This window comes from Mus musculus, chromosome 16 (genome assembly GCF_000001635.26).
Source record: "Mus musculus strain C57BL/6J chromosome 16, GRCm38.p6 C57BL/6J".
NCBI lineage: Eukaryota > Metazoa > Chordata > Mammalia > Rodentia > Muridae > Mus > Mus musculus.
In genome coordinates this window covers 29,273,825-29,287,071 of record NC_000082.6, presented here as the reverse complement: position 1 = coordinate 29,287,071, position 13,247 = coordinate 29,273,825, and the positions used below count along the sequence as shown (strand labels likewise).

General features: G+C 44.6%; 1 protein-coding gene across 5 annotated transcripts in view; it reads left to right on the top strand.

The window, feature by feature from the left end:
• Positions 1-13,247, top strand: part of Atp13a5 (ATPase type 13A5) — a 148,277-nt gene that overhangs the window by 91,695 nt on the left and 43,335 nt on the right. For all 5 annotated transcript variants that reach the window (XM_006522196.4, XM_006522197.4, XM_017317011.2 and 2 more), the window contains 5 exons: positions 5,004-5,128; positions 5,982-6,142; positions 7,859-7,975; positions 9,343-9,422; positions 11,626-11,668. In XM_006522196.4, coding sequence (XP_006522259.1) covers positions 5,004-5,128; positions 5,982-6,142; positions 7,859-7,975; positions 9,343-9,422; positions 11,626-11,668 — 526 coding nt within the window. The remainder of the gene's footprint in view (positions 1-5,003; positions 5,129-5,981; positions 6,143-7,858; positions 7,976-9,342; positions 9,423-11,625; positions 11,669-13,247) is intronic.

Here is a 13,247-nt window from a genome sequence, read left to right as displayed (position 1 = left end):
CCCATCAAAATTCCAACTCAATTCTTCAACGAATTGGAAGGAGCAATTTGCAAATTTGTCTGGAATAACAAAAAACCTAGGATAGCAAAAAGTCTTCTCAAGGATAAAAGAACTTCTGGTGGAATCACCATGCCAGACCTAAAGCTTTACTACAGAGCAATTGTGATAAAAACTGCATGGTACTGGTATAGAGACAGACAAGTAGACCAATGGAATAGAATTGAAGACCCAGAAATGAACCCACACACCTATGGTCACTTGATCTTCGACAAGGGAGCTAAAACCATCCAGTGGAAGAAAGACAGCATTTTCAACAATTGGTGCTGGCACAACTGGTTGTTATCGTGTAGAAGAATGCGAATTGATCCATACTTATCTCCTTGTACTAAGGTCAAATCTAAGTGGATCAAGGAACTTCACATAAAACCAGAGACACTGAAACTTATAGAGGAGAAAGTGGGGAAAAGCCTTGAAGATATGGGCACAGGGGAAAAATTCCTGAACAGAACAGCAATGGCTTGTGCTGTAAGATCGAGAATTGACAAATGGGACCTAATGAAACTCCAAAGTTTCTGCAAGGCAAAAGACACCGTTAGTAAGACAAAAAGACCACCAACAGATTGGGAAAGGATCTTTACCTATCCTAAATCAGATAGGGGACTAATATCCAACATATATAAAGAACTCAAGAAGGTGGACTTCAGAAAAGCAAATAACCCCATTAAAAAATGGGGCTCAGAACTGAACAAAGAATTCTCACCTGAGGAATACCGAATGGCAGAGAAGCACCTGAAAAAATGTTCAACATCCTTAATCATCAGGGAAATGCAAATCAAAACAACCCTGAGATTCCACCTCACACCAGTCAGAATGGCTAAGATCAAAAATTCAGGTGACAGCAGATGCTGGCGTGGATGTGGAGAAAGAGGAACACTCCTCCATTGTTGGTGGGAGTGCAGGCTTGTACAACCACTCTGGAAATCAGTCTGGCGGTTCCTCAGAAAATTGGACATAGTACTACCGGAGGATCCAGCAATACCTCTCCTGGGCATATATCCAGAAGATGCCCCAACTGGTAAGAAGGACACATGCTCCACTATGTTCATAGCAGCCTTATTTATAATAGCCAGAAGCTGGAAAGAACCTAGATGCCCCTCAACAGAGGAATGGATACAGAAAATGTGGTACATCTACACAATGGAGTACTACTCAGCTATTAAAAAGAATGAATTTATGAAATTCCTAGGCAAATGGATGGACCTGGAGGGCATCATCCTGAGTGAGGTAACACATTCACAAAGAAACTCACACAATATGTACTCACTGATAAGTGGATATTAGCCCCAAACCTAGGATACCCAAGATATAAGATATAATTTGCTAAACACATGAAACTCAAGAAGAATGAAGACTGAAGTGTGGACACTATGCCCCTCCTTAGATTTGGGAACAAAACACCCATGGAAGGAGTTACAGAGACAAAGTTTGGAGCTGAGATGAAAGGATGGACCATGTAGAGACTGCCATATCCAGGGATCCACCCCATAATCAGCATCCAAATGCTGACACCATTGCATACACTAGCAAGATTTTATTGAAAGGACCCAGATGTAGCTGTCTCTTGTGAGACTATGCCGGGGCCTAGCAAACACAGAAGTGGATGCTCACAGTCAGCTAATGGATGGATCACAGGGCTCCCAATGGAGGAGCTAGAGAAAGTAGCCAAGGAGCTAAAGGGATCTGCAACCCTATAGGTGGAACAACATTATGAACTAACCAGTACCCTGGAGCTCTTGACTCTAGCTGCATATATATCAAAAGATGGCCTAGTCGGCCATCACTGGAAAGAGAGGCCCATTGGACTTGCAAACTTTATATGCCCCAGTAGAGGGTAACACCAGGGCCAAAATGGGGGAGTGGGTGGGCAGGGGAGTGGGGGTGGGTGGATATGGGGGACTTTTGGTATAGCATTGGAAATGTAAATGAGTTAAATACCTAATAAAAAATGGAAAAAAAAAAAGGGCATTGAAATTTAACCAATCAATGGTGAAATGAAATGAAAATCAAAACCACAATGAGATCATTGCCTGCTTAGTAAGATGGCTGATTAGAAACTGAAGTGATGGCTCATTGGCTAAGAGCTCTTGATGCCCTTGCAGAATCAGTTCCTAGCACACCAGCTCACAGCCAACCATAACTACAGTTCCAGCCAGGGTGATCTGACCCCATCTCACCATCTTCTGGGTTCCCTGGAATCACATACACATGTTGTGCACATGCAGCTAAAACACTTACACCTTAGTGAATCTACAGGTGGGGGAGGGGGAAGAGGGGGATGAGGATGGCTGACTAAAGTGTTGATGAAGGTGTAGAGAAATCGAACTTTATCCCATTATTAATGGGGATGGGAAATTATGTAACTGCTGTGGAAAACAGAGTGAAGGTTCTGAAATGAGTTACAAAGACAACATACTTAGGATCCAGCAATCCCCCAATCCTAGTTTTGGACATAAAGGAATTGAAGCCAGCATCTCAGGAGGACACCACAAATCCCACATGCTTTGCAGCATTGTTGATGATAACCACAATTTAGAAAAAGCTTAACTCTCAGTCAATGAATTAATAAAGAAAATTATATATATGTATTATAGGATACAATTTAACCTTTAAAGACAAGGGAATCCAGGGAGCCACAGGTTACTGTGCAGACATGGCCAAATCCAAGAACCACATCATACACATCCTATCCAAAAAACAAAAATGGCATTAAGAAGCCCCAGTCACAAAGATATGAATGACTCAATGGGGTCAACCCCAAGTTCCTCAGCAACAGATATGTTGCCAACAAGCACAACAGGAAAGGCCTGAACAAGATGCATACAAATGATGCAAAGGTGATGAGTGTGCATGCAGAGGCCATCAAGGCCCTTGTGATGCCTAAGGTGGTTAAGCCCAAGATGCCAAAGGGCCCCAGCCACAAACTCCTGCTGTCATTGCTTGCTCCAAGCTTGGGAAGTGGATTCGAGACTACATGGCCAAGGGTCACAGGCTCTGTCAAACAAAGCCCAAGGTTCAAACTAAGGGAGAGGCCAAAGTTCCAGCTTGGGCTCTGTACTGGCTAGTTTTGTATCAACTTGACACAGGCTGGAGTTATCACAGAGAAAGGAGCTTCCATTGGGGAAATGCCTCCACGAGAACCAGCTGCAATGCATTTTCTCAATTAGTGATCAGGTGGGGGAGTAAAGTCCCCTTGTGGGTGGTGCCATCTCTGGGCTGGTAGTCTTGGTTCTATAAGAGAGCAGGCTGAGCAAGCCAGGGGAAGCAAGCCAGTAAGAAACATCCCTCCATGGCCTCTGCATCAGCTCCTGCTTTCTGACCTGCTTGAGTTACAGTCCTGACTTCTTTGGTGATGAACAGCAGTATGGAAGTATAAGCCGAATAAACCCTTTCTTCCCCAACTTGCTTCTTGGTCATGATGTTTGTTCAGGAATAGAAACCCTGACTAAGACAGGCTCCTAATGGTACCCTGGCCTCTATAAAGGTCCCATAGAAAAGGCTTCTATCTGCCAATGTAAAGATCGTTGACTAAGGAAACACACATACTTGTAGATTGCCAATGCCCAATGCTAATTTTATAAATAAACGAGGCAAGATTTGGAAAGAGGAGTAGGTGATGGAATCCTGCCCTCTGAGGCAATGTGTCCTAATGTGGGAGATGGGATGCTAATGGCAATAAACCCAGCAGAGGAAGAGGAAGAGAAATGCCACCTGATCCTGCTTACACCAAGGACTTGAAACAGACTCCTAGATTGAGTAAAGTGGCAGTTATCCTAGGCTGGAAGGAGAGGGAGGGTCAAGGGGTGAAGGTTTTAGATCTGTAAGGTGGATAAGTTCTGGAGGTCTGGTCTGCTGCACACTACCTCTCACTCACTGCATTGTGTTGCCCAGTTACCATTGTGTTAGAAGAGTGGATCTCAAATGTTCTCACCACAAGGAAAAGAACAAAATGGGAGCAGGGGAACCTTCAGGGCGATTGACACGTTTCCTCTTTTGATGATGGTGTGGTTTATACAGTTGTGTTTGAACCTATATAATTGTGTACTTTAAATATGTCCAGGTTTTGTGTAACAGTTTTACTTCAATAAAGCACTTAAAACACTTTATGGATCTAACAAAAACAAAGAGTCTAGAAAGACGTCTCAGTGAATAAAATGTTTGCCATATAAGCATGAGGGCTTGAGTTCAATCCTTAGCAACCACAAAAAAACGTCATATTGGTTTGTTATCCCAACACTGAAGAGCAAAGCCAGACAGATCTCTGAGTATTACTGTCCTAGACTTATGGACAAGCCCCAAGTTCCAGTGAGGGATCTTCAAAGAAAATAAATGGTGGACAGAGCCTACACATGTGTGTGCACTTGCACATATGGTCGGTCACCTACATACACATGGACACAGGTACCTCCCACACATTCATGTATATACATACACAGTAAGCAGAATTAACCAGTGAGTTTTCAGTTCTAATTGGCAAGAAAATGTTAATTCATTTCATATGTAGAAATCAATCCAATTTGTTTAGTATTTAATAATAGGTATCGTCTGAACATAAGACACTGTGGTAATGACGGCATAGTGAAGAATGCACCCAGTGATTGTCAAACAGATTTGCATTTTAAATATAAGGTCAAGGGAAAATTTCTGGAAGACTTTGGATATTGAAAAAATTACATAGTTAACAATTAAAAAATAAGACCAGGAAGATAAAAATGGAATTTTTAAATGTAGCTGATAATGGCAAGTGACTGTTTTAGGGGAACAAAGGATGGTATGGACACCAGACAACTGGTTTTCATTATAAGCTCCTGAGTTCCTTTCTTTTTAAGGTGTGCACTATTCCATTAGTAAAACATAGACAGAGGTTCTAAGGGAAAGAAATCAATCAGCCACGGACATGCCACAGTGCTACACCTTAAAATGTCAATTTTCTCCCCACCCCAAAGGGAGAAAGTGGAGTCTGAGTTGGCCTTTCTGGGACTTCTCATAATGGAGAATCGCTTGAAAAAGGAAACAAGGCCAGTGCTGAAGGAGCTGAGTGAGGCCCGCATCAGGACCGTGATGGTTACAGGTATGTGTGCTTCCAGAGTCTGGCAATTAACAAAAAGAAGAGAAGTGTGAAGTGAGCAAGGCCATGCAACTGATGCAGACAGCAAGTGGTTTGTGTGGCCCGGTCACCTTGCAGCACCCCAAGCAGGAATGGCCTTTTCTGAGGCAGCAACTGTATCTTCTCTTCCCAGTAGCACTTGTCCTATCCAGCATCATGCAAGGAGAACTCTTTGTACATAGGCTGGGGAGATAATGCAGTCAGTAATGGGCTTGTTGCTCGTTAAGAGCTGAGTTCAGTTATATAGTCAGCTCCCAGGTTAAAAGCAGACTGACTGAGGTGGCACACTCCTCTAATCTCTGCACTGGGAGGTGGAGACTGAAGGATCCTGGGGGTTTGCTGTCTAGACAGCCTGGCTAGATCAAGGAGCTCTGATACACACGCACGCACGCACGCACGCACGCACGCACGCACGCACGCACGCACGCATGGTGCATGGTAAGCAAACCTAAGTGTGACCTTGTCAGTGTTCTGTCTTGTGTTACGTGCCGATTCCAAGGCTTTTGTGTTTAGTACTGATCCCAAGGACGGACTGTGCCTTCAGCCTGGTGTCATTTGTTCACCACTGAGCACTATCTGTTATCTCAACATTAGTCATGAGGAGCTCGTATACTTCTTCATTCATTTATGCGTGGTTATTCATTCACACAGTGGGAGAGATGTTGGCTTGGTGTTTGCTCACTAGAGGCATACATTTGGGTAGGAGGAAAAATAAATAGTTATAAAACAACACAAAAATCACAGAACACATTCAATGGCTAGCAACAAACGGATGGAGAGACATCTTAGTTTCAGTGACTGTCTCTTTGTCATCTAGGTGACAATCTTCAAACTGCCATCACTGTTGCTAAAAATTCTGAAATGATTCCTGTGGGCAGCCAGGTCGTCATTGTCGAGGCTAATGAGCCAGGAGACCTTGTTCCTGCTTCTGTGACCTGGCAGCTGGTGGGGACCCAAGAGCCAGGCTCTGGGAAGAAGGTGAGCAGATGTTCAAAGACCTCCGGCTGGGTCTGGGTTGGTGGAACACAGCCCAGGTATGGAGCAACCATCTGCATCCTGGAAGCCACCGTAGTAACAATCCCTCAGCTGTGTCTTTGAGTGTGGCACCCTGCAGAGGGTTTTCAGTGGCATCTTGCAGATCCAGTCACAAATTATCATCACCTAGGGGCCTTTACAAGTGCCCGACTGCAGGCCACAGCAACTGAGTCAGAGTCCCTGGATAGGAGGGAAATGAGAAGCTATGCAGCAGGCACCAGAGCACCGTCTCTGATTCCACCCAAATCCACCGGCATCCGCACTACAAGTGCCTTGCTGGAAAGCTGGCAAGGGTAGGGCTTTCCAGAAAACAAGCTTCCTGTTTGCTTGTCTGAGAAAGCTTCCCCATACAAGAATAGGAAGGAGATCTCGTGAAACGTCACTTTCGTGTCACTCCAGAGCATGTAAAGACCTATAGAAGTGCTTCTTGGTTTCAGGCTGAACAGCCTTTCACATTGTTACACAGACACCGGACTTTGGTGCAGCCTAGAGACTGGCAAGTATACAGAGTGGCCCCGGGTCATCTATATGAGTTAATTGTATACAACCTCTAGTTACATACGTTAAAAAAGACATCAGATAGCCGGGCATGGTGGCACACGCTTTTAATCCCAGCACTCAGGAGGCAGAGGCAGGCAGATCTCTGAGTTCGAGGCCAGCCTGGTCTACAGAGTCAGTTCCAGGACAGCCAGGGCTACACAGAGAAACCCTGTCTTGTAAAAAAGAAAAGAAGAGAGAGAGGGGGGGGAGAGAGAGAGAGAGAGAGAGAGAGAGAGAGAGAGAGAGAGAGAGAGAGAGAGAGAGACATCAGTTCTTTCTTTGCCTTCTGCAGCTCCATAGTAGTCATTTCACTGTGAACCTGCTTGCTTCAGACAGTACCCGTGTATCACTGTATTACAGAACACTGGGCCTCCACTGATTTAACAAGCAGGCAATCTATGCTCAAATTCATTCAAATCCTGTACTGTTTAAATTCAGTCCTATGGAAATGTAAAGACTGCTGATAAATCTCACTCATCATAGGTGACTGACAGGAAGAACCACTGGACACCATCAAATGTGTTCCCTTGACCCCTTGAGCTGGCAGCCAGGAAGAGGGAGAGCTCAGCAGAGGGGGATGCCTACAAGTGGCAGGCAGGGAGGGCTCTGGGAATGCTTGATAATGGTGCAGGGAACATAGGTGAGAAAGAGGCTATGGTCTCCATGACGGACAGGGGACCCCTGTTTTAGTAGGGTCACAACAGAAGTCAAAGCCTTCTTTTGGAGGAAAAGAGCTAGATACTGAGAACAAGACTATGCCTTCTTGAAGTGAAGAAATAGTCAATGAATGGTACAAGATCCTAGGAAACACAGTGCGCATGAGGAGGAAAGAGAGAGATGTTCCTGCCCTTCCCACTGGCTCCTAGTTGACACACTGCTATGAAGAGACAATCACAGGAAAGGATGCGAGCTGTCAGAGCATCACAGAGTTCTGTAATATCAGGGGGCATTTTGCTTGTCTTCTTCCTGTTAAGGTTGAGGTTCCATGGGCAAACAACTCTTTCCACCCTTGCTGATGCTCATTTCTTTGTGCCATGCACATTCACTTCCTTCCATGTGTCACCGGGAAGCCAGCACTGCTTTACGAGCCCGTGCAGGAACAGTGCCTTTTAATTTCAGGACACCTACATTGACATCGGAAACAGCTCTGTACCTGCTGGGAAAGGTTACCATTTTGCAATGAGTGGGAAGTCATACCAAGTGTTATTTCATCATTTCTACAGCATGCTGCCACAAGTAAGTGTTGACGGAATGTGGTGCTTTGTCTGGGTCATCAAGTGAGTGGAATGCAGAGTTAGGAAGGGGATGGGCCACTGAGGAGGGCTAAGGTTTGAGAATGTTGTCAGGCAGTAGTAGCATATGCCTTTAATCCCTGCACTTGGGAGGCAGAGGCAGGCAGATTTCTGAGTTCAAGGCCATCCTGGTCTACAGAGTGAGTTCCAGGACAGCCAGGGCTACACAGAGAAACCCTGTCTCAAAAAACCAAAGAGAGAGGAGAGAGAGGGGAGGAGGGAGGGAGGGAGGAAGGGAGGGAGGGAGGGAGGGAGGGAGGGAGGGAGGGAGGGAGGGAGGGAGAATGTGCATCACTGAAGACACTTGGAATTTGCAGGAGGTTCCTGGTCCTATCTAAATCCACCAGACGCTACACATAACATACCGTGGCCCTTCAGACTTCAGTGCTGATAGATTCTCTCAACCCTGTGGCTAGTCCAAGCTCAGCCTCCCTCCCTTCCTCCTTTTCTCCATTCCTTCTTCCCTCCCGCCTTCCATTCTTCTCTTCCCTGACACAAACTCAGAGTAGATCCACACATCAGCCCTACCTGTACGTGAGTGTCTCTGAAAGCCACTAGCCTGCATCAGGCAGAGCTCCATTCCCCTGCTGTTTGGAGCCTTAAATCACATCAGAAGGGCAACAAAATGTACCACAGTTCATTCTCAAAATCATTTGTTATCTTGTCCTCCGTGTGTCCTGCTTTAAAATAGTGCTGAACAGGGTTGCGCTGTCAGTGTGGTGGAGACACATGGCGTACGCACTGAGGGTTGCAATGATCTGTTAGCAGAGTCTAAAATTTTCTGCCACCTCACCTCCCTTGGTAAGTCAGGGACCAAAGAGTTTGAGGCCTAAAGGCTTTGAGGCAGCTTTCCTTCCAGTCCATACTGTGAAGGTGGGAATCTGAGCCTCAGAGAGGCTAAGCCACTCAAGTAAGGTTTGCACAGCAAGTTCTGGGAGCAGACCCTTACTTCTCACATCTGGTTTGTTGCACTCTGTCTGTGGCAACAGATAGTAAAATGAACTGCATTTCTCAAGGAATTGTCCTCTGATTCTACCTCCCCTCCTTCCTCCTCACTGCTCTGCTAATGAAAAGTTACCCCTTCTCGGGGAAAGGAAGCAAAGTAATTGGGTCTCGAAAAAAGTAATGGAGTCATGATGGAGGAGCTAAAGTTCAATATTAAAGCATTACATCCCTCATCCCTGTTCCTGGCATTGGGTCTAATGCCACGCACTGTGTTAAATCAGTGACCAGGAGTGATTTTTCAGGACTTTCATTTTTAAAACATTCTCCTTCCTCATCTTGTTTTGTTTTTTTTCCTCCCCTCTTTAGATTCTGGTTAATGGAACCATTTTTGCAAGAATGTCTCCTGGGCAGAAGTCAAGCCTCGTGGAAGAGTTTCAGAAATTAAAGTAAGTGATGGGCAGGGAAGGAGCACGTGCCGGTTCTCCATGGTAGCACAGCTGCCAGCCCCATGGCATCTGAGGGTAGCCCTGTTAGTTGTTTCAGGTTTCTATGGATCAAGTATCCAGATGTGCCTCAGGTAAGCCTCAGACCCTGAGCTGAGAATGCAATTATGAAAGGAGGTGAAGTGGTGTGAGCCAGGACTAGAGCATGGTTGTTAGCAGGGTGGCTCTGCTACCACTTCCCTCACATGCTTAAGCTCCTTGCGTGTGCTCAAATAGAGACACGGGTAGTAGGAGGAAGCCAATCTCGGCTCCCTGAGAAATGGGTCCCTTCATAAGGAGGAGGCTAACATTGCCACTGACTTCTATATGTAAGGCGAGAAATCAAGAGGAATACTGGAGCAGAGGGATGAAGGAAAGAGGAGGGGAGGAAAGGATGGTGTTACTATCTTTCATTTCCTAATCTTAGAATAGTTTGGTGCCTTCTCTTAGAAGCAAGTTACTATGTCCTGCCCATACTCAAGGGAGTGGGACTTCACAGCAACATGACATGCAGGAGCTGGGAACAGTCGAGGCACATTTTAGACACCGACTACACCGCAGAACATTCATTTTGTGGCCCATAAAGCCCGTCTTACAGGAATATTACCTGCTTAGATGCAGAGAGAAGAAATAATGTAGGCACATGTTGCTCAGGATGGGAATGGCAGGAAAGTGTGTGACCTTTCTCCCAAAGTCATCAGCTTGATTCGATAGTGGATGCATGGTATTTTTAGATCCTCTTAGCATCTACTGAGATGGCATCTTACAGGAACCAGAGACAGGGGTGGGGTGGGGGGAGGGCAGGGGCTGGGAGATTCAGAAGCCTCTTAAAGCACTGATGACCAAGTTCCATCTGAATGGAGGAGTTCTTGCTGACACCAGACCCACCTATTCATTCCTTGCTGAGTTAGTTTCTAGCCTGAAGGTTTCAGATAGCAAGAAGACACAGAGTGGCGAAGCCATCGGATTAGGAGACTGCCTCTTCCTATCAGATTTTACCAGCTAAGCTCCTTAGCAAAGTCTCAAATGCCTTCCATTAGCCCCCATACTCTCAGACTAGGTAAGTGGCCAGGGGTAAGTGACTGGCTCATTTACAGGGTCATTACATGACATTGGCTGAAGTGAGTAATCTTCCTGTCTCAATGCCTGAGCAACATTGGCTGACACTCTGAGAGCCACATTCCCCTAAAACACAATTAGCTTAGGAAGACACATACTGTGACAGAATGAGCTGTCTTCTCAGTCACTTATCATCCTCTTTGTGGTCTTACCCTTGGCAATACATACCAAGCAACTCTGGATGAAGGAAGCCAATTCGATGATTACAGGTAGCGGTGACACTGTGGCACAGTATGCAAATGTTCATGATCTCACTAGCCCAGCATTAGGCTGAGTTTGTCTTCATTGGACCGTGCTTGGATTGTAGAAACAGAGGCAACTTCTTATGTGTCAACTAATAATAGGGATATCCTAACAGAACTTGACTTTTATCGCTTATGATCCAATTTTGGAAAAATGCCACTGAATCATTTAGAACATTGCCATGAGTCACTGTCGACAAGTGTCATTCAGTTGTAATAGAAGGCTCAATGGCCCCTGCATAAGAAATCCCTTTTTCCTGGCAGCAACTTTAAATTTTATCCTTCCACTTAGATCCTGATTGCATAGCAAGCACGTCACTGATACTCTGAGACACACCAAGAACACATATATGCTTTAATTGTATCTGCTAAGCCCTTATAATGGTGAAACTGAACTCTCGGCTGCAGTGAGAGCTTGGCCGGGTTAGGCTGTGCTCTGCCCACTAGGTTGAATGAGAAGTGTGTAATCATGACCTTTTTGTAATCATGACTCCTCAGTCTTGAGCTTGATAGGGTGGACACAATCAACCTGACATTATTTTCAAGTGTGTGGTTCCTGTCATTGCTGATGCTCCTGGGGTGTGTCATCACTATCATTTCAGTGATTGAGACAAATCATGTCAGGGGTCTTTTCCCTCTCAGACAAAGATTCTCAGAGTCATTTTTTTTTGGTTCCACATCTGTTCAGGATGCACACACACACACACACACACACACACACACACACACAGGTGTTAGTTATGGAATAATGGAAGTGATTCAAGAGACCTTCTGACCTGTTGAGTTTTATATCTTTTTATCTGTAGTTATTATGTGGGCATGTGTGGAGATGGAGCCAATGACTGTGGGGTGAGTACACCTAACTTTTGGATTTTTGTGAATACAAGCAGCACTTTGGAATCTCTCTTGAGTTCTCCAAGGCCCCCTAGGACCTCTTTATCCTTCCTTCAGTAGTCACTTGGTCATGCTTACCTCTCCCTGAGTGTGGGTTAGAAACAGAAATAGCTAAGACCACTTCTGATGTCTTCTCACAAATCCCAGAATAATAAAGCAATGCTGCTGACGCTCCCAAAGTTTAGACCCATTGGGGACTTTCCAACATTATCTGGTATTAAGCCTTAAGGTTAACGCATTAAGCCTTCAATGTTACTTATAAGGAGTGGAAGCCTCTGGGAGATGATATACTTTTGTACAAGGTGCATAGCTGGTAAAGCCTTAGAGAAGAAAAAGGTTGGAATTCATAAAGTTTTTAATTATGTGTAAATTGCATTTATTCCTCCAAACCCACTCTGAGGGTAATTTTTGAAAATTAGGTTTCTCCCATATTGTTATGAAATCCCAAATGGTATGGTTTTTACACTCTGTAAAAAAAACTAAAATTAAGTGAGTCTTGGGTTATTCTTCATTCCCAGCAGAAGGTGAGTATATATTTTATATTCTGATTTTGAAGACGTGGGTGAAATAACAGTTGACTGTCAAGACTATTCATGTACTTTAATAGCTAACTGTGGAGCATGACTTAAAGAACAGGGCTGGGGGTATAGCTGTGTAGTAGAGCCCTTGCCTAGCATGTGTGATGCTCAATCCATCAAACAGTGCACAGCAGAAGAGGAGGGTGAAAAGAAGGAGCGAGGGGAAACAGAAAAAAAAAGGGAAAGTGCTTTAATTTCCAAAGCTTATTAGAAATGTCAGATCTGTTTATTCATTTTGCTTCCCACTTAAATATTTTTCCAATGTCTGTAAAAAATATGTTCATACTTAAAGACTTAGTGTACATTTTTTTTTGCCTGTGTTTCATAAGAAACACAACCCATTCATCCAACCTAGGGTGAGTTGCTATTGCTATTAATTATGTGACATTTATAGCAAAACAAAAATACCAAAAAGTTATCATCTCTGTTCCCCCAAATGCAATCATCTGATGGAGGGATCAGGCATGAATTAACCCTGCCATATGGCAGACGATCTTAAACTACATAATAGAGGCATAAATACTGAGGGAGAAAGGAGGGAGGCGGTGTTCTAAGATGAACTGAACTGGGATCTTTTAATCTATTGCAAAGCAAATGATGCTATCAAGCCCTACAGAGCAACCTGAATACAAAATTTCATTTGGGCTTTCTGGCTTGCCTATGAGCTTGTCTATTGTGTATTCTCTGGACAGTCTTTAGCCTTCATCAGAAGAAATAAATGAGCCCTCTGTGAAGCAACACATGTACCACCATGTGCCCGTGGGTGTGTGTGGCTTGATTTGGACATCTAACGGTGATGCTGTGTGGATCAATAAACAAGGAACATTATCATTAGATATCTTTCCTGTTATTTTTTCTATGAAGATGGCCCTACTAAGATAGTGTAAGCCTCCTATCCAAGGCCATCCAGATTCTGCCACTCTTTTCTCAACTTGTGGTTCATGACCCCTTTGGGG